This window comes from Oncorhynchus tshawytscha, linkage group LG16 (genome assembly GCF_018296145.1).
Source record: "Oncorhynchus tshawytscha isolate Ot180627B linkage group LG16, Otsh_v2.0, whole genome shotgun sequence".
Taxonomy (NCBI): Eukaryota; Metazoa; Chordata; class Actinopteri; order Salmoniformes; family Salmonidae; genus Oncorhynchus; species Oncorhynchus tshawytscha.
Genome location: NC_056444.1, coordinates 68,900,828 through 68,923,042, shown reverse-complemented (window position 1 = coordinate 68,923,042; position 22,215 = coordinate 68,900,828). Strand labels below are relative to the sequence as shown.

General features: G+C 40.8%; 1 protein-coding gene across 3 annotated transcripts; it reads left to right on the top strand.

The window, feature by feature from the left end:
- Positions 1–2,308: 2,308 nt before the first annotated feature.
- Positions 2,309–20,325, top strand: LOC112216212 (ras-related protein Rap-1A). Of its 3 annotated transcripts, XM_024376046.2 has the most exons (10): positions 2,312–2,461; positions 7,984–8,142; positions 11,712–11,820; positions 13,491–13,579; positions 13,703–13,771; positions 13,856–13,912; positions 14,085–14,225; positions 18,148–18,291; positions 18,479–18,597; positions 19,577–20,325. In XM_024376046.2, exons 4-9 carry the CDS (start codon positions 13,523–13,525, stop codon positions 18,566–18,568), a joined length of 558 nt encoding a protein of 185 aa, XP_024231814.1. In that variant the 5' UTR covers positions 2,312–2,461; positions 7,984–8,142; positions 11,712–11,820; positions 13,491–13,522; the 3' UTR covers positions 18,569–18,597; positions 19,577–20,325. The 3 variants fall into 3 exon arrangements, with proteins under 3 accessions (XP_024231813.1, XP_024231814.1, XP_024231816.1); XM_024376045.2 differs by lacking the exon at positions 7,984–8,142 and having other exon boundaries at positions 2,309–2,461; XM_024376048.2 differs by lacking the exons at positions 7,984–8,142; positions 11,712–11,820 and having other exon boundaries at positions 2,339–2,461.
- Positions 20,326–22,215: the final 1,890 nt, after the last annotated feature.

Genomic DNA, 22,215 nt, shown 5'->3' with positions numbered 1-22,215 from the left:
CTTAGTCCTGACTTAAATTTGTTGAAAATCAGAGACAAGGTTTGAATATTGCTCTCCATCAATGACTCCCAACGTAATCTACTGAGCTTGAGCAATTTTATATAGCGCAATAAAGACATCTGAATATTTTCTATAATTTTTCTTTAACTTTTAAAATGTGGAGTAGTTTGTGAAGATACAGTTGAAGTCGGAAGTTTACATGCACTTAGGTTGGAGTCATTAAAACTCATTTTTCAACCACTCCACAAATTTCTTGCTAACAAACTATAGTTTTGGAATGTCGGTTAGGACATCTACTTTGTGTGTGACACAAGTAATTATTCCAAGAATTGTTTACAGACAGATTATTTCACTTATAATTCACTGTATCACAATTCCAGTGGGTCAGAAGTTTCCATACACTAAGTTGACTGTGCCTTTACACAGCTTGGAAAAGTCCAGAAAATTATGTCATGGATGCTTCTGATAGGCTTATTGACATCATTTGAGTCAATTGGAGGTGTACCTGTGGATGTATTTCAAGGCCTACCTTCAAACTCAGTGCCTCTTTGCTTGACATCATGGGAAAATCAAAAGAAATATGAAATCAGCCAAGACCTCAGAAAAAAAATGTGTAGACCTTCACAAGTCTGGTTCATCCTTGGGAGCAATTTCCAAACGCCTGAAGGTTCCATGTTCATCTGTACAAACAATAGTACGCAAGTATAAACACCATGGGATCACGCAGCCATCATACCACTCAGGAAGGAGACACGTTCTGTCTCCTAGAGATGAATGTACTTTGGTGTGAAAAGTGCAAATCAATCCCAGAACAACAGCAAAGGACCTTGTGAAGATGCTGGAGGAAACATGTACAAAAGTATCTATATCCACAGTAAAAATGAGTCCTATATCAGCAAGGAAGAAGCCACTGCTCCAAAACCGCCATAGAAAAGCCAGATTATGGTTTGCAACTGCACATGGGGACAAAGATTGTACTTTTTGGAGAAATGTCCTCTGGTCTGATGAAACAAAAATAGAATTGTTTTGCCATAATGACTATCATTATGTTAGGAGGAAAAAGGGGGAGGCTTGCAAGCTGAAGAACACCATCCCATCCGTGAAGCACGGGGGTGGCAGCATCATGTTGTGGGGTGCTTTGCTGCAGGGGGGACTGGTGCACTTTACAAAATAGATAGCATCATGAGGAGGCTAAATTATGTGGATATATTGAAGCAACATCACAAGACATCAGTCAGGAAGTTAAAGCTTGGTCGCAAATGGGTTTTCCAAATGGACAATGACCCCAAAGCATACTTCCAAAGTTGTGGCAAAATGGCTTAAGGACAACAAAGTCAAGGTATTGGAGGGGCCATCACAAAGCCCTGACCTCAATCCTTTAGAAAATTTGTGGGCAGAACTGAAAAAGTGTGTGTGAGCAAGGAGGCCTACAAACCTGACTCAGTTACACCAGCTCTGTCAGGAGGAATGAGAACAAAATTCACCCAGCTCATTGTGGGAAGCTTGTGGAAGGCTACCTGAAATGTTTGGCCCAAGTTGAACCATTTAAAGGCAATGCTACCAAATGCTAATTGAGTGTATGTAAACTTCTGACCCACTGGGATGTGATGAAAGCTGAAATAAATATTTCTCTCTACGATTATTCGGACATTTCACATTCTTAAAATGAAGTGGTGATCCTAACTGTCCTAAGGCAATGAATTTTGACTAGGAATAAATGTCAGGAATTGTAAAATACTGAGTTTAAATGTAATTTGCTAAGGTGTATGTAAACTTCCGACTTCAACTGTAGGTAGGAAAAGAATACAATGTATTCCCTTTTGAGATTTAATTTTAAGGTAGAAAAATGTGAAGACCGTGAGAGTTCAGGTGGGCCTTTGCGCTTCAGCAAACAAAGGAAAGGAGGGGTGCTGTGAAAGGGCTTTGTACTAGGGACTGAATGTCTGTTTGAACAAGTAGAGATGGTTTATTTCTGAGAACTCCAGTGGGAAAGTATGCTATCTAATTGCACGCTACAGCATTCTGCTTGCCCACATTATCCAAACACATTTCGTATGGCAGTAGGCCTACTTGATAACTATAGGCTATTTATTACTTTGTTGTATAGTTTTTGTCACAGTCCTCAGTTTATAGTGTGGAGACCATGGCAACAAACTTGTAATCTCAAATTTAATAGTATTTGCACTCAGTGTGTGCATGGTCGCCAAAATACTCAGATGATCCATATGGTTTTATGCCTGGACTACAACATTGTGAATGCCCAGGTCGCCTTGAAACTACAGTAGTGTGCACCGTCCGTTGCCATTTATGGTTTGAGAGGTTAGCTAGGGAGTGACGTTTGTTAGGGAGTGACGTTTGCAGTGCCGAACGAGGTTCATTGAAGTCTTGGTTGAAGTATATTTTCGACCTAGATTCATTGAAGTCAGCAACTCCAGTGAGGCGGCGGGGAGACCAAAACACGGTGAGTAACGATTATATCTGGCCATAACAACCGTTTTGGGCTAATCAATACGCCAATATAGATCGGTGAAAATGTTAGAAATGTGTCAGATGGCAAAGTAGGACAGCTAACTATGGTAGTTGCTCGCTAGTTACAGCAAAAGTCTAGGCCGGATGGAAGGGAGGCTAACGTTAGCGAGCTAAAGCAGCTAGTTACAACAGCTAGCATAACAAGCCGAAGGGAGTTGGCTGTAGCTAATTCGTCTTCGTTTACTAGCTATTTGGCAATTGATGGACATACCATTTAACAAGTTAGCCACTACATGGTTGGCTCACCCAGATCGTGGACTGTTAGCTAGCTGTAACTTTTTAAATCGGTCCAGGGTGGCAAACGTAGGGGTTAGCTTAGCTAAATAGCTAGGAAGGCAACTTCGACAGCTAACTAAATAGTAACCTGGCTGGCTAAGTTAGATACAGATTGTTACACCAGATAATGCGATTTAACCAACGATTTTTGGTATCCAATACTGGGAGTTACAGGTTAGGTACTGTTTGGTGTGAATTTCCTACCAAGTAAAGGAATAATCCACCCCAGAAATACAATCAATTTGATGAAAGCCTATGTTCAGTGGGTAAAAAATTATCTCCATGATTTAACTTGTAAGTGGTCTGTTTTAAATCTTGTAGGAACTTGTCATATATATTCTTAACAAAAATATAAACACAACATGTAAAGTGTTTGATCCATGTTTTTTGAGCTGAAATAAAATATCCCAGAAATGTTTCATATGCACAAAAAGCTCTCTCTCAAATGTTGTGCCCAAATTTGTTAGCATTTCTCCTTTTCCAAGATAATCCATCCATCTGTCAGGTGTGGCATATCAAACAGCATGATCATTACACAGTTGCACCTTGTGCTGGGGACAATAAAAGGCCACTCTAAAATGTGCAGTTTTGTCACACAACACAATTCCAATGATGTCTCAAGTTTTGAGGGAGCGTGCAATTGGAATGCTGATTGCAGGAATGTCCACCAGAGCTCTTGCCATAAGCCGCCTCCAACGTCATTTTAGATAATTTGGCAGTACGACCAACCGGCCTCACAACTGCAGACCCAGTGTAAGCAAGCCAGCCCAGGACCTCCACATCCGGCTTCTTCACCTGCAGGATCATCTTGAGGCCAGCCGGACAGCTGATTAAACTGAGGAGTATTTCTGCCTGTAATAAAGCCCTTTTTGTAGGGAAAACTAATTCTGATTGGCAGGGCCTGGCTCTCCAGTGGGTGGGCCCCTGCCCTCCCAGGCCCACCCATGGCTGCGACCCTGCCCAATCATGTGAAATCCATAGAATAGGACATAATGAATTATTTCAATTAACTGATTTCCTTCTATAAACTGTAACTCAGTAAAATTGTTTTATATTTTATTCAAAATACATGGTTCCCAATTTCCTCCTTAACTGTAGTTAATGGTGAGAAGGTGAAAAAAAACAGGAACAATTTGTGCTCTTTATGAAACACCATTTTCCACCACCATGCAAAAGTGGCTAATGCCTAGGAATGCTAGTCCTGGATATTGCGTTCAGCCAATCAGGTTGCAGCAGTCTGTTTACCCCTGGCTGAATGCAAGGCGCAACATCAGTAACATTAGCCACTAGCATGGCAGTGGAAAATTGTTTAAAAAAGAAAGTATGCATATTTTCCTATTTCCTCTCCTTCTCGCCATTAAATCTACTTAAGGACGAAATTGACGCCTTAGCAGCCTGAATGGAGATTTTTTTTAGATACGAACCATCAATATTACTATCTGCAGGCCTTTAGGCTAGTTCTCGTCACTGGAGATAGGGGATAACACACTATCACATTTTAATAACGCTTTTTAAACAATTACCTGCTTTTCAGATCACCAAATCAGCTAATAAATGGTATTGGCATACTTGTCTAGAACACATCCATCCACCTATATCGTCATGACAATGTATATATTTCGCTTAGATGTGCTCAATCTAAACAGTGTGTATCTGTGGGAACGGACCGTTGTTGCCATAACAACGTACTCTTGCACTCTGGGTGAGAGAGACTCCTAAATTGATAGTGCAGTTTGTTTAGGCGATTTTACAGCTAGCCAGCTACTTCATATGCGGATATTACCTGGTATTATTGTGTGTAGTTAAGTTTGCTACTTAGCTAGCCAGCCAGCCCAGAGAGAGCATTGCATTGTGGATTTAGTAGTTGACTTGAGCTGCAACAGATTTCCACAATTTTCACATGCTGCTACTAAACTTAACATTTGTTCACAAAAAATACGTAAAATTTTGCGCTATACGTGCAACACAGCATTCCTAAATTAGCTCACAGTGTCGGCTGTGTGGATCAACTCATGCGAAATCCATTAAAACCAAGATAATGGAATTTATTGCCGTTGGCAATCAACCGTTCTCTGTCGTGGGTGATGTTGGCTTTCGCCGACAATTCGAGCACCGGTTAACACTACCAAGTGCGCTATTTTTCCGATGTTGCCCTAACGGAGTTACACAGTAATAGCGTCACTGCTATTGAGTTCACGACACACATACTATGGAACTCCGTTTGGGTCTTTGCGTGTCTCAAAAATTATACAGTAGCCATGTCAAAGCTGAACAAAAAAGTTAGCAAACACCAGCCACGAATGATGTTTACAATACCGCGTTGGTAATAACGCATCATTTGTTCGACCGTAACTTCTGGGTTATCTAGTTTTAGCTTGGTACCTAGTACCAATACAACCAGCCTGAAAACAATGACCAATAAAAAAAAAAAAAAAATGCAGTAATTTTCATTATTCTTAGCAATGATTTAGGAATCCTTGTGAGAAAGTATTAGCTTGTTTGCCACTTGTTGTTCGCCTATTGAACTTCAACTTCAGTTCATAAAAATAAATAGTTAGCCAGCTAACCCTGTTGGCCAAAGCTAACGTTATAAGCAGCCAGCTAGCTTCATCTAGCTAGTGAGGCTCGACCGGACCGGGTTATGTGTTGAGAAGCTAGCCACAATAAGGATGAGGCACAATAGTGAAATTTGCAGTTTGCCTTCAAAATAAAAGTATATAATTGACAGTGATGCAAATGAATACGAATAGAATTATGCCAGGATTTTGAAGACTAACCGCAAATCCACTATTGTGGCTAATCCTTATTGTAGCTAGCTTCACATAGATGGGTCCAACCACCAAATAAGAATAGACTTTTATAAATTAGGGTTATTTTAGATGACACCTAGCTATATAGTTAGCTAGCTAACTATATAGCTACTGAAACAGATTGTTCTTCCCCAAAAACATAGCAAAACGACATTGTTTAAATCCATGAGCTAGCTAGCTTTTTTTAAGACCAGCATTGTAGCACCAGCACTGTAGCACTTTACGAGCATCATAGCATACGTATTGGCGAATCGTTGTGACGTATGAAATACGAGCGATAGCGTAATCAATGTGTAATAACTACGTAAAGAAATGTATGAACGCGTTAAATTATTATTTAACGTGCAGTCATATTCAGGTCCTGATTGGTCAACAAGCTTATTTGACACGCTAAATAGTATATTTTTTGACACGCAAAGACCCAGACGGTGTTCCATAGAAATCCTGGTTGAGAATGAAACCACTGAACAAATGAACAACAAAACAGCACAGCAAGTAAGTGAGAGAAATAGGTTTTGATAATGATTTACTGGTAATGGGGACATACGTAAATGCGAACAAAATAACTTTATGGTCTGTGTGTGTGTGTGTATAACCGTTTATTTAACTAGGCAAGTCAGTTAAGAACAAATACTTATTTACAATGACGGCCTACCCCAGCCAAACAAGGACAATGCTGGGCGAATTGTGCGCCGCCGCCCTATGGGACTCCCAATCACTGCCGGATATGATACAGCCTGGATTTGAACCAGTGACTGTAGTGACACCTCTTGCACTGAGATGCAGTGGCTTAGACCGCTGCGCCCGTGTAACTATTTAACTGTACTAGAATGCTTATGGCTGCAACATTTTTTAAATATCGGTTATCGGTATCAGGCTTTTTTGCAAGGAAAATATTGGATATCAGTATCGGCCAAAAATGTAATATCTGTGCATCACTAGTAAATCAGTCAATTGAAATGAATTCATTAGGCTCTAATCTATGGCTTTCACATGGCTGGGAATACAGATATGCATCTGTTAGTCACAGAGACCTTTTGAAAAAAAGATAGGGGTGTGGATCAGAAAACCAGTCAGTATCTGGTGTGACCACCATTTTCCTCATGCAGCACGACACATCTCCTTCGCATAGAGTTGATCAGGCTGATTTTGGCCTGTGGAATGTTGTCCCACTCCTCTTCAATGGCTGTGCGAAGTTGCTGGATATTGGCGGGAACTGGAACACGCAGTCGTACATGTCGATCCAGAGCATCCCAAACCTGCTCAATGGGTGACCTGTCTGGTTAGAACTGGGACATTTTCAGCTCCCAGGAATTGTTCAGATCATGGGGCTGTGCATTGTCGTGCTGAAACATGAGGTGATTATGGCGGATGAATGTGTATGATAATGAGCCTCATGATCTAGTCACGGTATCTCTGTGCATTCAAACTGACACTGATAAAATGCAATTGTGTTCGTCGTCCATAGCTTATGCCTGCCCATACCATAACCCCAACGCCACCATGGGGTACTCTGTTCACAACATTGACATCAGCAAACTGCTCGCCAACACATACTGTCTTCTGCCCACTACAGTTGAAACTGGGATTAATCTATGACGAGCACACTTCTCCAGCATGCCAGTGGCCATCGACGGTTAGCATTTGCCCACTGAAGTCTGTTATGATGCTGAACTGCAGTCAGGTCAAGACCCTGGTGAGGATGACAAGCACGCAGATGAGCTTCCCTGAGACGTTTGGCAGTTTGTGCAGAAATTCTTTGGTTGTGCAAACCCACTGTTTTATCAGCTGTCTGGGTGGCTGGTGTCAGACCATTCCGCAGGTGAAGAAGCCGGATGCTGAGGTCCTGGGCTGGCATGGTTAAATGTGGTCTGCGGTTGTGAGGCCGGTTCAACGTACTGCCAGATTCTCTAAAATGACAGAGGTGGGTTATGGTAGAGAAATTAACATTCATTTCTTTTGCAACCGCTCTGGAGGACATTCCTGCAGTCAGCATGCCAATTGTGCACTCCCTCAACTTGAGAAGTGTCACATTTTTTTATGACAACTGCACATTTGAGTGGCCTTTTATTGTCCCCAGCACAATGTGCAGCTGTACAATGATTATGTTGTTTAATCAGCTTCTTGATATGGCACATCTGTCAGGTGGATGGATTATCTTGGCAAAGGAGAAATACTCGCTAACAGGGATGTGAAAAAATTGAGATACATTTTTTACATATGGAACATTTCTGTGATATTTTATTTAAACTCATGAAACGTGACTTGTTTATATTTTTGTTCAGTATACAATAATTGTTTTGCAACATGAAAGTAATCCAACAATGTGTATGCCGCCATCTTGTCTATTTCAAATCTTCTCTCATAGGTTATGATCAAACGTAGCAGGCATAGAAGGATCCCTGAGCGGAGTCCCTACTTCTGTTTTTTTATGGGAAACTGAAGTTGGGTTGAAAATACTGTATCCCTGAAAAACAGAAACATCCGCTTTCTTCCGATTCCGTGGAGAGTGCATTGATCGAGACAGGTGAGTGTCATCATGACATGCTGCACTTTGGGGTGGAACCACCTGTCTCAATCAATGAGGGGGGAAAAAATTCAATGGAGAAGATGGCGACGTACACATTATTTGATTTACTTAATGGAGCAAAACATTTCTTTGTTTTAGTAACAAAGCCTTTTTAAAATTCAAATGCACCACCTGCAACTGGACACTGACATTTTAGAAGATGCATCTTTGGCAGAATCGAGAACAAAGCTAGTATCGCCAAGTAAAGGTTGGTAAAAATGTTGGGCTATACCAAACAGTACCTAACCTGTAACTCCCACTAATGGATAGGGCTGTTACAGTGACTGTATTACCGCCACACCGGTGGTCATGGGTAATGATGACAATCAAATTCCACGTGTCCGTTTAGTCAAGTTAATTAGGCTTCTCCAACTCTGATGCTGCTGATGGTCATTAGTAGCCTACCAAACTTGCTAACTGCCTGGTACTCAGCACTCTATTGTCCCTGTTTAGACAACTGCATGATAATGGTCCATTCTAAATCCAAACAAATTTCACACATATTATTAATATATGTAAAGATGAGATTAAGTCAAGAATAGTCTGATGGGTGACAATATTAGCCTTTCACTTGTGAATGATGGCTAGTTTAAGGCAAGAAATGGCGCATGCCTTTTTTTGGTGTTTTTTGTGACTTTAAAAATAATCATAGTCGCACACCTCATGTAGCCTAGCCCATAGGCTTATATGTTTTGTTAAGGTTTGTATCACAACTAAAGTTGCCAAATAACTTCTTAAAATGTAGCACATAATCTGCTTTACAACGGGTGTAGACCCTAACTGGCATACATGCGCGGTGCCTGAGTTTCAAGTTTGGAGAAGATCATTTTCACCATATAAATGTACCTTTATAATAAAAGCACTACATGCATAATTGCAATTGCGGTCACTTTTGCTAATGGTGTGTTCATGCTAATGGGACATTTGCGCTTATAGCCTACTGCTATGTGCGCATTGCTGCCCTCTTAATGTGAAGAAATAGCCTAATAGTTTATCAACGTTTTAAGCTAGACGTTCTGATTAGTTGCGTCAGGCTCATAGCATTAAAACAGTTTTTTTGATGCTAGTGGTCTGTTTGGAATATTTCTTTCTCGAATAGAATAGTTCAACTTTTGAACTATGGGGGATAGTAGATTGACTTAGGCTTTTGCTGTATTTTAGGCCTACTCATATGGTTGGCTGATCAAGTAAATATGGACCGTTATTACATCGACTAACCTGTACCCCCGCACATTGACTCGGTACTCGGTTCCCCCTGTATATAGCCTCGTTATTGTTATTTTATCATTTTTTACTTTAGTGTATTTGGTAAATATTTTCTTAACTCTTTCTTGAACTGCACTGTTGGTTAAGGGCTTGTAAGTAAGCATTTCATGATAAGGTATACACTTGTTGTATAAGGACGCACGCGGTTGCGTCCCCGATGTCTGTCTTCACTTATAGCCTTAGATAAAGATCTGATCACGTGAAGAAGAGCCATGTGAGTGAGAGGTGCTTCGCCACGCAGCCCGAAGAAGGAAATTATAATTTATTATATTTAGCCCAAGGGCACAATGGCCACTGGCCGCAAAAGGCATCGATTCTCTTAGGCGGCATTATGGCCACACAAAGGGGGTGCAAAAAAATCGAGGCTTTATCACGTGCTTGTCAAATTGTGAATGAGAGACTGATGAAATGTGTACAGCCTGTGCAAAAAACAAAGCTGAGCTCCTGCCTTTTCATGCGACTTTATTCAAATCAATAGTTGCATCATGCAGCGATAGAATGTATTGAAAATCAAAACATATAACCCAGCATTTGTATCACAACTAAAGTTACATAACTCTAAATTAAGCATATAGGAATACCTGTTTCTTTGTTAACCGCTCAACACAGTATAGCCGCATGTGCGCACTCCCTCAAATCGTTTGAAGAAAATATCCTTTTTATTTTATTCAGTTGTTCAATTCTATTCTTCATACTATAAAATAATGCCATGGAATTCGAAGCAAATCTTGTCTGCTAAATTAACTAGTGTAGACCACAGCCTTATCGTATAGCCAGATCATAGCCTAACATAAGGACAACTTAAGCTCAGTGACTTTCAACGTGGCACCGTCATAGGATGCCACCTTTCCAACAAGTCAGTTCGACAAATTTCTGCCTGCTAGAGCTGCCCTGGTTAACTGTATGTGCTGTTATTGTCAAGTGGAAAGATCACCATGCGCAATGCCAACCGTCGGCTGGAATGGTGTGAACCTCGCCGCCATTTGACTCTGGAGCAGTGGAAACGTGTTCTCTGGAGTGATGATTCACCCTCTGGTAGTCCAACGGACAAATCTGGGAGAACGCTCGCTGCCACAATGCCTAGTGCAAACTGTAAAGTTTGGTGGAGGAGGAATAATGGCCTGGGGCTGTTTTTCATGGTTTGGGCTAGGCCTCTTAGTTCCAGTGAAGGGGAATCTCAATGCTACAGCATACAATGGCATTATAGATGATTCTGTGCTTCCAACTTTATGGCAACAGTTTGGGGAAGGCCCTTTCCTGTTTCAGCATGACCATGCCCCTGTGCACAAAGCGAGGTCCATACAGAAATGGTTTGAAGAGATTGTTCTGGAAGAACTTGACTGGCCTGCACCGAGCGCTGACCTCAACCCCATTGAACACCTTTGGGGTGAATTGAAATGCTGACTGTGAGCCAGGCCCAACATCAGTGCCCGACCTCCCTAATGCTCTTGGCTGAATGGAAAAAAGTCCCTGCAGCAATGTTCCAACATCTAGTGGAAAGCCTTCCCAGAAGAGTGGAAGCTGTTAGAGCAGCAAAGGGAGGGATAAACACCATATTAATGCCCATGATTTTGGAATGAGATGTTCGACAGAGCATGTGTCCACATACTTTCTGGCAAAGTAGTGTATGTAAATAGCAAGGGTGGCTAGTGTTGTCTTTTGAGAATTATGATTTGATGCATGACATGGCATTCAGGAGAACACCCATGCGCAATAAAAGCAAATAATTAACCACATTCCCATCAGGTGCCCCTTTGTATGCAGTTAAGATTGTCGAAAAGATGTTATCCATAGATAAAATAATTGTCTCTCAATTTAGAGAACTCTAACATGTTTAAAGTGGAAAATGTTTTATAATCTGCCAGAAACTCTCTCACTCAGAAGTCTGAAAGAAGACAGGAATGATTTGGCTGTCTGACTGATAAGCAAAGTCAGCTTTTATGCAGTAAATTGCAGCTCAATTTTGAACAGAAATCTGAGTAAACACAGATAACCTTATGTTGCCCTTTCATTGGCACATTCTGCATGGGTTTCTTTTGTAGTCCTAACAATGGTCTGGTTTTCTTATCATTTAGGCCTTTTTCAAGTTAAGTGAGTATTTTGAGACCATATTGATGGTGATGAGTAATGTACGCCTACCGTTTGACAAAATGTTTCCCACTCCCTCAAAGTGCAGGCCTAAGATTATTTTCAAAAAGTGAACTGCAACTTATATATTTCTTCTGTCTTTTTCCTATCTTTGTGGGGATTCTCTGGCATAGCCTAAATCCTTTGGCTCCCACCACAGCCTCCACACCTGTGTGTCCTGGGAACTGCTAGCCTTCCCTCACCAGATGTAGTGGGGAGTTGTCGTTTCCAGCCTTGTACACGGTAGGTTATGTCCTTAAAGTGGATGTTTTTGCTGGAAAATGAGTTTGTGCAGAAACTATGCTATTAGGCTATATGCTGCTTGGGAATGATCAACCTGCATAGCGTTAGTAAAAAGAACAACAAAAAGTTATCTAGCTACAGGTTTTCTGTCCAGTTAACCGCTGTCTACTGTGTTAACTGGATCTGAACCCTCAATGACTTGCAAGATTTCAAGAGGCTAGTGTTCTCACTGCCAGTGGGCATGGTGGATGTGCCAACATCCTGTCAACATGGAAACACTCTCCATATCAGCTGTGCTTTTCAGGAATTCTAAGATTGGGATTGACCATGTGAAGTTCTACAAGCATTTATTTGCTTAAGTGCTACTCCAGATGTGTTATCTCTAATCTGAAACAGGCTACTAAAGGCTGTGGCCATGTCAGATATAAATGAAATGCCATTTTGAAGCGTTTTTGGCTGGCACTTTGTTTAGCATTCTTACTGTGTCTGTGGGTTCTAAGTGTGCTTCTAGATTGGAGCTGATATCGGAATCAAACACACGCTGCCTTTCTTGGTCTGGTCATTATTTTACATCAGTGGTCATTCTCTTACTCTAATCTCTGTTCTGTTTTCTATATGCACAACATTTTCACAGAGGGGGGTGTATTGCAATGGCCTGAGGATTGAATGGACCTTTGTAACATCCCTCATACTGCCCATCTGTCCATTGTAGGCTTGTGGTGCTGCTGTCCTTTGCAATTTGTTAGATTTGCCTAGTGGGTTAGGATTGTTTCTCTGTACATAAAACCAACATTTTCTCATGGAGTAGCTTTTGCCATGGCTTGGTGGTTATCCCTATTTGACATAAGACATGTTGATTTATTGGTGGAAAAGATGCACGTTAAACACGTTGTTTCCAATATGGTCCCCAATGGAATAAGCACAATGCAGACAAAACCAAAATAGGTTTCGTGGGGATAATATTCTGGGGGGGGAAGTGTCTCTCTTGGCAGCTGCCTCACATTTACATGGCTGGCTCCAAGAATATCAAGTCATATATGCCTGACTGTTTTAAGAGTTTTATAATGTTGTGCTAATTTTACAAGCGCTACTTATCACTGTGCCAAGCTGATGGTGGCGACTCCTCGCCCCACACAGCCTGCTCCTAAGCATGCTAATGAGATTAAGCTATTTGTGGTACTGCGGCTATTACCCACCAACTCCATAGAGACTGAGCTGTGTGACAATTAGCATCAGCTCACTGTCACTTACTCAAGTGTTAAAGATGTAGTGCATAATCCCGAGGGTGGAACAAATCTCTGGGTTATTTTTGCTCTTGTCTATTTGTTTCCTTCTTTTGAAAAGGGAACATGGCCTCGTCATGTCAGCTGGGTAGTGGGTAGGATGGAGGGATTCTTTTTTTGGCAGAGGGAGAGGAGTTTCAGTTCCTGAATATGTGTTGTCAAAGGGATACCACAAGCAGACCATTATGTTCCGGCTGAGCTATGTATGAGTAGTTAGATAATGGGCAAGCTGAGGGGAATGAACAACTGCCAGATGTTACTTCTAGATCTGATGAAAGCTGAAAGACATTATTGGGTTCTCATCTGTGTCTGGCAATGTGTTTTAATTTATATAAATAGTGACGTAAGTAGGCCTAACCAATGCTGTCTCTCTTGTCTCTCTTGCAGACCTTTCTGCTGTCTAGTAAAGTAACCCCACCATGCGTGAATACAAGCTAGTGGTGTTAGGCTCCGGAGGTGTCGGCAAATCTGCACTGGTGAGTAGTGCCTTGCCTAGGTTTCTATTAAGGCATTCTGGGCGTAAGTGATTTGAGTGGGCATTTGCTTTTGAGAATTGATATCACTATTATTTTCTTCTTTCCTTGCTTATTCTCTTCTAGACAGTCCAATTTGTACAAGGTATTTTTGTGGAAAAATATGACCCCACAATAGAAGACTCCTACAGAAAGGTATGCTGCCCTAAAGTTACTAAGAGCTCCATTGCCACCACTCAAGTGTCAAAATGGTACTAAACTTTACTCCCTCTCCCACAGCAAGTTGAAGTGGACGGGCAGCAATGCATGCTTGAAATCCTTGACACAGCTGGAACAGTAAGTAGAACATGTCCACGTTAGCCGTGGTAACAGATTGTATGGCGGCAGTAAACGTTAGCCGTGGTAACAGATTGTATGGCGGCAGTAAACGTTAGCCGTGGTAACCGATTGTATGGCGGCAGTAAATATCACCAGTATGTCATGGAGTCTTTCGTCTGCTGTTTTACAGGAGCAGTTCACAGCAATGAGGGACCTGTACATGAAGAACGGTCAAGGCTTCGCTCTTGTATACTCCATCACTGCACAGTCCACGTTTAATGACCTACAGGACCTGAGGGAACAGATCCTGAGAGTAAAGGACACTGAGGATGTGAGTATTGTAGTTATTCAGGACTCAGTCACTGTCGTTGACACTGACACGTGACCCAAACCGGCTGCACGCGTGCTCCATTGTGCATAAATGTATATTGTCCCCCCATACCAAACGCGATCACGACACGCAGGTTAAAATATCAAAACAAGCTCTGAACCAATTACATTCATTTGGCGACAGGTCGAAAAGCATTAAACATTTATGGCAATTTAGCTAGCTGGCTTGCACTTGCTAGCTAATTTGTCCTATTTAGCGAGCTTACTGTTGCTAGCTAATTTGTCCTGGGATATAAACATTGAGTTGTTATTTTACCTGAAATGCACAAGGTCCTCTACTCCGACAATTAATCCACACATAAAACTGTCAACTGAATTGTTTCTAGTAATCTCTCCTCCTTCCAGCCTTTTTCTTCTCTTGACTTTATATTGTGATTGGCAACTTTCATAAATTAGCTGCATTACCGCCACTGACCTCGTTCGTCTTTCAGTCACCCACGTGGGTATAACCAATGAGGAGATGGCATGTGGGTACCTGCTTCTATAAACCAATGAGGAGATGGGAGAGGCAGGACTTGCAGCGCGATCTGTGTCACAAATAGAACAGATTTCGATTTTAGCCCTTGGCAACGCAGACACTCATTGGCGCAATAATTTAATAATATAGACTTCTACATTTATTTTGCAAAGTGGGTATAACCACGTAATAGAAGTCAGTTCTATTTGTGACGCAGATAGCTCTGCAAGTTCTGCCTCTCCCTTCTCCTCCTTGGTGTAGTCAGCCTGGGAGGATGTGAGTATTGTAGCTATTCAGGGCTCCGTCACTGTCGTTGATGTGCTTCCAACACTTAGGCCTTGTTGTCAATGCATTTATTACAGCTGTTACGATCACTATGATTTGTATGCAGTTATGTTCTAAAGTGCCTTCATAAATTATTCACACATTTACTTTTTCCACACATTTTGTTGTTACAGCCTGAATTTAAAATGAATTAAATTGAGATTGTGTCACTGGCCTACACACAATACTCCATAATGTCAAAGTGGAATTGTTGTTAGAAATGTTTACAAATTCATGTAAAATCTGAAATGTCTTAAGTCAATAAGTATTCAAGCTCTTTGTTATGGCAAGCCTAAACATTAAAATAAATTTGGGGAAAAAAATAAATTTGCTTAACAAGTCACAAGTTGCATGGATTATGTGTGCAATAAGTGTTTAACATGATTTTTGAATGACTATCTCATCTCTGTATCCCACACATAATTATGTGTAAGGTCCCTCATTCGAGCAGTGCATTTCAAATGACAGATTCAACCACAAAGACATGGGATGTTTTCCAATGCCTCGCAAAGAAGGGCGCCTATTAGCAGATGGGTAAAAGTAAAGAAAGCAGACATTGAATATCCCTTTGAGCGTGTTGACGTTATTAATTACACTTTGGATGGTGTATCAATTCACCAAGTCACTATAAAGTTACAGGCGTCCTTCCTCACTCAGTTGCCGGAGAGGAAGGAAACTGCTTAGGGATTTCACTGAGGTCAATGGGGACTTTAAAACAGTTACAGAGTTTAATTGTTGAGATAGGAGAGAACTGAGGATGGATCAACATTGTAGTTACCCCACAATCAAATCAAAGTTTATTTGTCACATGCGCCGAATACAATAGGTGTAGATCTTACAGTGAAATGCTTACTTACAGGCTCTAACCAATAGTGCAAAAAAGGTATTAGGTGAACAATGGGTAAGTAAAGAAATAAAAACCGTAAAAAGACAGTGAAAAATAACAGTAGCGAGGCTACATACAGACACCGGTTAGTCAGGCTGATTTGAGGTAGTATTTACATGTAGATATGGTTAAAGTGACTATGCATATATGATGAACAGAGAGTAGCAGTAGTGTAAAAGAGGGGGTGGCGGGACACAATTCAGCCCGGTTAGCCAATGTGCGGGAGCACTGGTTGGTCGGCACAATTAAGGTAGTATGTAGATGAATGTATAGTTAAAGGGACTATGCATATATGATAAACAGAGAGTAGCAGCAGCATAAAAGATGGGTTCGGGGGGGGGGCACACAGTGCAAATAGTCAGAGTAGCCATTTGATTAACTGTTCAGGAGTCTTATGGCTTGGGGGTAAAAACTGTTGAAGCCTTTTTATCCTAGACTTGGCACTCTGGTACCGCTTGTCATGCGGTAGTAGAGAGAACAGTCTATGACTGGGGTGGCTGGGGTCTTTGACCATTTTTAGGGCCTTCCTCTGACACCTCCAATGCAAATCTACCATTCCAGTGTTTTACTTGCTATTTTGTATTTGCTTTGCCACCATGGCCTTTTTTTTGCCTTTACCTCCCTTATCTCACCTCATTTGCTCACATCGTATGTAGACTTGTTTATACTGTATTATTGATGGTATGTTTGTTTTAATCCATGTCATGTCCATGTGTAACTCTGTGTCGTTGTATGTGTCGAACTGCTTTGCTTTATCTTGGCCAGGTCGCAATTGTAAATGAGAACTTGTCCTCAACTTGCCTACCTGGTTAAATAAAGGTGAAATAAATAAATAAAACCTACCCTCTGTAGTGCCTTGCGGTCAGAGGCCGAGCAATTGCCATACCAGGCAGTGATGCAACCAGTCAAGATTCTCTCGATGTTGCAGCTGTAGAACCTTTTGAGGATCTCAGGACCCATGCCAAATCTTTTTAGTTTCCTGAGGGGGAATAGGCTTTGTCGTGTCCTCTTCACGACTGTCTTTGTGTGCTTGGACCATTCTAGTTTGCTGTTTGAGTGGACACCAAGGACCTTGAAGTTCTCAACCTGCTCCATTACAGCCCTGTCGATGAGAATGGGGGCGTGCTCGGTTCTCCTTTTCCTGTAATCCACAATCATCTCCTTAGTCTTGCTTATGTTGAGGGATAGGTTGTTATTTTGGCACCACCCGGCCAGGTCTCTGACCTGCCTATAGGCTGTCTCGTCGGTGATCAGGCCTACCACTGTTGTGTCATCTGCAAACTTAATGATGGTGTTGGAGTCGTGCCTGGCCATGCAGTCGTGGGTGAACAAGGAGTACAGGAGGGGACTGAGCACGCACCACTGGGGGGCTCCAGTGTTGAGGATCAGCGTGGCAGATGTGTTGCTACCTACCCTTGCAGAGGGAGGTGTTTAGTCCCAGGATCCTTAGCATAGTGATGAGCTTTGAGGGTACTATGGTGTTGAACGCTGAGCTGTAGTCAATGAATAGCATTCTCACATAGGTGTTCCTTTTGTTCAGGTGGGAAAGGGCAGTGTGGAGTGAAACAGAGATTGCATCATCTGTGGATCTGTTCGAGCGTTATGCAAATTGGAGTGGGTCTAGTGTTTCTGGGATAATGGTGTTGATGTGAGCCATTACCAGCCTTTCAAAGCACTGCATGGCTACGGACATGAGTGCTACGGGTCTGTAGTCATTTAGGCAGGTTGCCTTTGTGTTCTTGGGCACAGGGACTATGGTGGTCTGCTTGAAACAACATGTTGGTATTAGACTCAAATCAGGGATATGTTAAAAATGTCAGTAAAGACATCTGCCAGTTGGTCAGCACATGCCTGGAGCACACGTCCTGGTAATCCATCTGGCCCCGACGCCTTGTGTATGTTGACCTGTTCAAAGGTCTTACTCACGTCGGCTACGGAGAGCGTGATCACACAGTCGTCCGGAACAGCTGATGCTCTCATGCATGTTTCAGTGTTGCTATCCTAAATGACAGTGAGAAGCAATCCTGTACAGACATTTGGGGAGCATGTCAGAGAGGATGGTGGCTCATGCAGAGTTTGTATATGATTGATTCATTGTCACATTATGGAGACTGATATGGCTTATATTCTTGTTTTGAAAAGAATGAGTAAAGAACTGTCAACATCTTCCCTCTATTTCTCCCTATTTTGTATCAGGTCCCCATGATCCTGGTAGGCAACAAGTGTGACCTGGAGGATGAGCGTGTGGTGGGCAAAGAGCAGGGACAGAACCTGGCCAGACAGTGGAACAACTGTGCCTTTCTAGAGTCCTCCGCTAAATCAAAGATCAACGTTAATGAGGTAAGTCCCACTGCTTTCACTTCCAGTCACCTGGACTGAATTAAAGTGTTTTATATCTCTTAGTTGAAAGGAATTGCAACAACAATAAAAAAGTAATTATTGTCAAGTTAACAAGTGTGATTATCTGGAGCCTATGACAGAGTTAGTTAATGCATCTCTAACTACCAGCTCCTTTGCTCCTATTTAGATTTTCTATGACCTGGTCAGACAGATCAATAGGAAAACGCCGATAGAAAAGAAGAAAGCAAAGAAGAAGTCAAATTGCACACTGCTCTAAAGTTCTTACTTGCAGCAGTTCTGAGCCAGGTGAGATCCTGAACCTATATGTATTATGTTTTTTTACTGAGTCTAATTTGATCATAATCCCATGAGTATGTACTTGCATTGATATTTTTGCTTTCTATCAGAAAAACCCACGTTCTTCACAGTGAGGCATTTCATGTGCAATTGCTCTCACATGGAGTGTACTCTCCCCTACGTATTCATTTGGACAGTGAAGCTAAAACCTTTTAATATGGCTCTATACTCCAGAATTTCAGATTTGAGTTCAAATGTTTTATTAAGCGACATTAAAGAATGTCACCTGTTTATTTGAGGGTATTTATCTGTTTTGCAGTTATGAAATTAATGCACTTTGTTTCTAGTCCCCCCCCCATTTGAAAGTGTCATAAGTATTTGGACAAAGTCACTTAGTGTATTACATTTAGTAAAAAGTTAGTATTTGGGCCCATATTTCTAGCACGCAATGACTACATCAAGCTTGTGACTCATTTTTTGGGGGGGTATGATATTTATGTCTCTAATTTTCTCACTCGTCATTCATGATTATCTGTAATCACGTTAGCAATGCAGCCACATTAATGTAGAAGTGTTCAGAAACATTCGTATTTACATTGACTCAAGATGACAATACATTATTTACCATTCATTTCTATTGGGCACAACATAATCTGAAACACAACCAAAACAAACTGCAAATGCATCCAACAAGTTTGTAAAGTCACAAGCTTGATTTAGTCATTGCGTGTTAGCAATATGGGACCAAATACTAAATTTTTGACTATTTAATACACTATAAGTGAATTTCATGACACAAAATGCTAACCTGCAAATTAAAGGTGACATTCTGTATTGTCGCCACATAAAACATTTTCTCAAATCCAAAATACTGGCGTATGGAGCAGAAATTCTAAGTTTTAGCTTCACTGTCCAAAATAAATACGTACAGGTGTGTAAATCTAAGCACCTCTGGACTACCATTCCTCTGTGTCTCTATTACCTGTAGGAAACTGAATTACACAACTGTTGCCCATTTGGAAGGTGCCAGCATTCCAAGACCTTTCAGCAACATTTGGAGAAGTTTGACAAAGGCAGACAAGTAATTCTCTTCCTCACCACTCTAATAATGGAGGATTATTCTTCTTGGATACTCTTCTCTGCTTCTTAATGGTTACAGACCTTTTCCTCTTTTTTAATGATTTTTTTTGTCAATGAGTCAGCCTTGTGATGAAGAGTTTTGCCTTTCCCCTGTTTTGGAAATTACAATTAAAAAGAAGAGACCACCATGCGGATTTGGGGAATTAGGTTGTTTTGATTGCAAATATTGTCAGATCTTCGGCACATTTCAAATGACAAACCTTTTGCAAAATACATCATGGGAAATGTTGGCCTTTTTCATTACCATACCCTTCTGCACTAATTGTGTCTACAGTAATGCATCAATGTCCATATGTTTTCTTTCTCCTACTTAAGTACTTTTATTCATCAAATAACATATTTCCTAAGTGACTTTGTTTTATGGGAAGCTGTAAGGCTTTCATATTTCCCATAATATATTCTGATTACTTTTTTGCATAATGAAGCTGTGGAAAATGTATATTTTATAGAATGGGGGAAATGAAGAGACTTGATTTGTTTGTCTTGAGGCTGAAAATATATTGTACTAAAAACCAACTCTAATATTGCTTCTTGTTACCCTGTCACAAAAGATTTTCCAGCTTTTATGAATTATTAAATTTTAGTACATTTTCATTATATTTTGTCAATGCCTTTTTTATTCCTCTACATAATAGTAATTAAGTCAAAAGGTCAATCTGAAATGAACATGCTCTCTCTCAATAGAAAAATACAAGTACAAGTGTGTTACCCAAACTCTGTCCTGGGGACCCCAAGGTGTGCATGTTTTGTTTTTTGCCCTAGCACTATACAGCTGATTCAAATAATCAACTCATTATTAAGCTTTGATTATTTGAATCAGCCAGCTGTGCAATGCTATGGCAAAAAACAAAACGTGCACATGTTTGGGTCCCCAGGACTGAGTTTGGGAAACACTGGTTTAAACAGGTGTGTGGTGTGAAATGGATTGTTTTTCAGTGTTTGTAGAGTCTGGTCTCGGGACTACAGTGTCTTGGTCTCGGATCCATTTCTACACAGTCTTGGACAATGAGGACATGTAATTTCTTTTGAGAGCAGACGAGACCAGGGACCTCATTTATAAGTTATAAATGTAGCACACGCACAAGATCAGACCTGTTATAAAACTGTATGAATGAGCATTATAACCACCTGAAAAACACCCATCATTCACCTTTTTATGGTGATTATGGAGCCCCACAATGCAGGTGTCATAATACCCATAACCTAGCAGTCTAACCGAAATGGTTGCAATCGTTTTTCCACCATACATTTTTCCCATAGGGGATTTTAAAAACATTTGAAATAAGGGCTGTGTTATCTTACTCTGGTGTGATGTTTTGATAACCATGTAAATCTTTCTCAAACAAGGTGACTTTTATCCATATATTCTGCTCTATTTACTCTGATTAGAAAATGCTAATTAGCTTCAACATAGACATGCAAAACTACAAGCTCCTGCACCTCATCTCTAGCTGACACCTTTGCTAACAGCTATTGTCAATTTGAAACGTGCACAAAACAGTCCACAGAATTGTCAATTGAAAGAAATGTTGCCAATGTATTAATGAATAAATTTAGCTAACAGTTAATCCAGAGAGTATTACCTTTTGTCTGGCAGTCTCTTCCAGATATTCATGGCGTTTGTGGTTTTTTATGATGTCCACATACGCAGCTAATTAGCATTTCATTTTGGGTGAGGGTAAATCCAGGCCATTATATATTGATAAAAAGGCACCTTGTCCTAGAGATATTTACGCGGCTATCAAAACTACATGAAACACAGCCCTTATTTGAAGTGTTTCTAAAATCCCCTATGGGAAAAAATGAATTGTGGAAAAACAATTGGAACCATTTCCCTGTTTGACCGCTAGGTTTTACAGGTATTTTGACTCATACTGTGGTACTCTATAACGCCCTTCTTTGCTGTATACTTTGGAAGTATTGGAATTAGGCTGAGACATCCTAAAGGAAATAGTAATGGCAAACTTGATCAAATGTCTTTGGAGGTTGCAGAATGTTTGCGTTGCAGATACATTTGCTGTATCTATCTCTGAAAAAAAAACACAATTACAAATAGTTTTGGACCTGTAAACAGATTGTTTGCATTCAATAATGTTTTGCATTTACTTTTTCCCAAACCTAAATATACTGCACTGCCCGCGAATTCTAAAACATTTTCTACCGGGAAAAAATGTAAACTACTACTTGCAGTGGCAGCCTACACACTTCGTTGTGAAAGATCAACTGTCTGTTCACCTGTCAAATTATACTATAGGCCTGTGTTATAAACCGCTCTCCCTTTCGGCTGCATAGAGCAAAAACTAATTATAATAGTTTATATAATAGGTCCAATTAAATGAGATGCGGATAGTAATTTGTTGTATGCTACTTCGTGAATATGAACTCATCATAGCCAGAAAAGGTGAGGAATTTATTCTGCAATGGTTATGTATATTTATTATGTATTATGTTTATAAATTAAATACTGTGTACTCGAGAAATGTGACA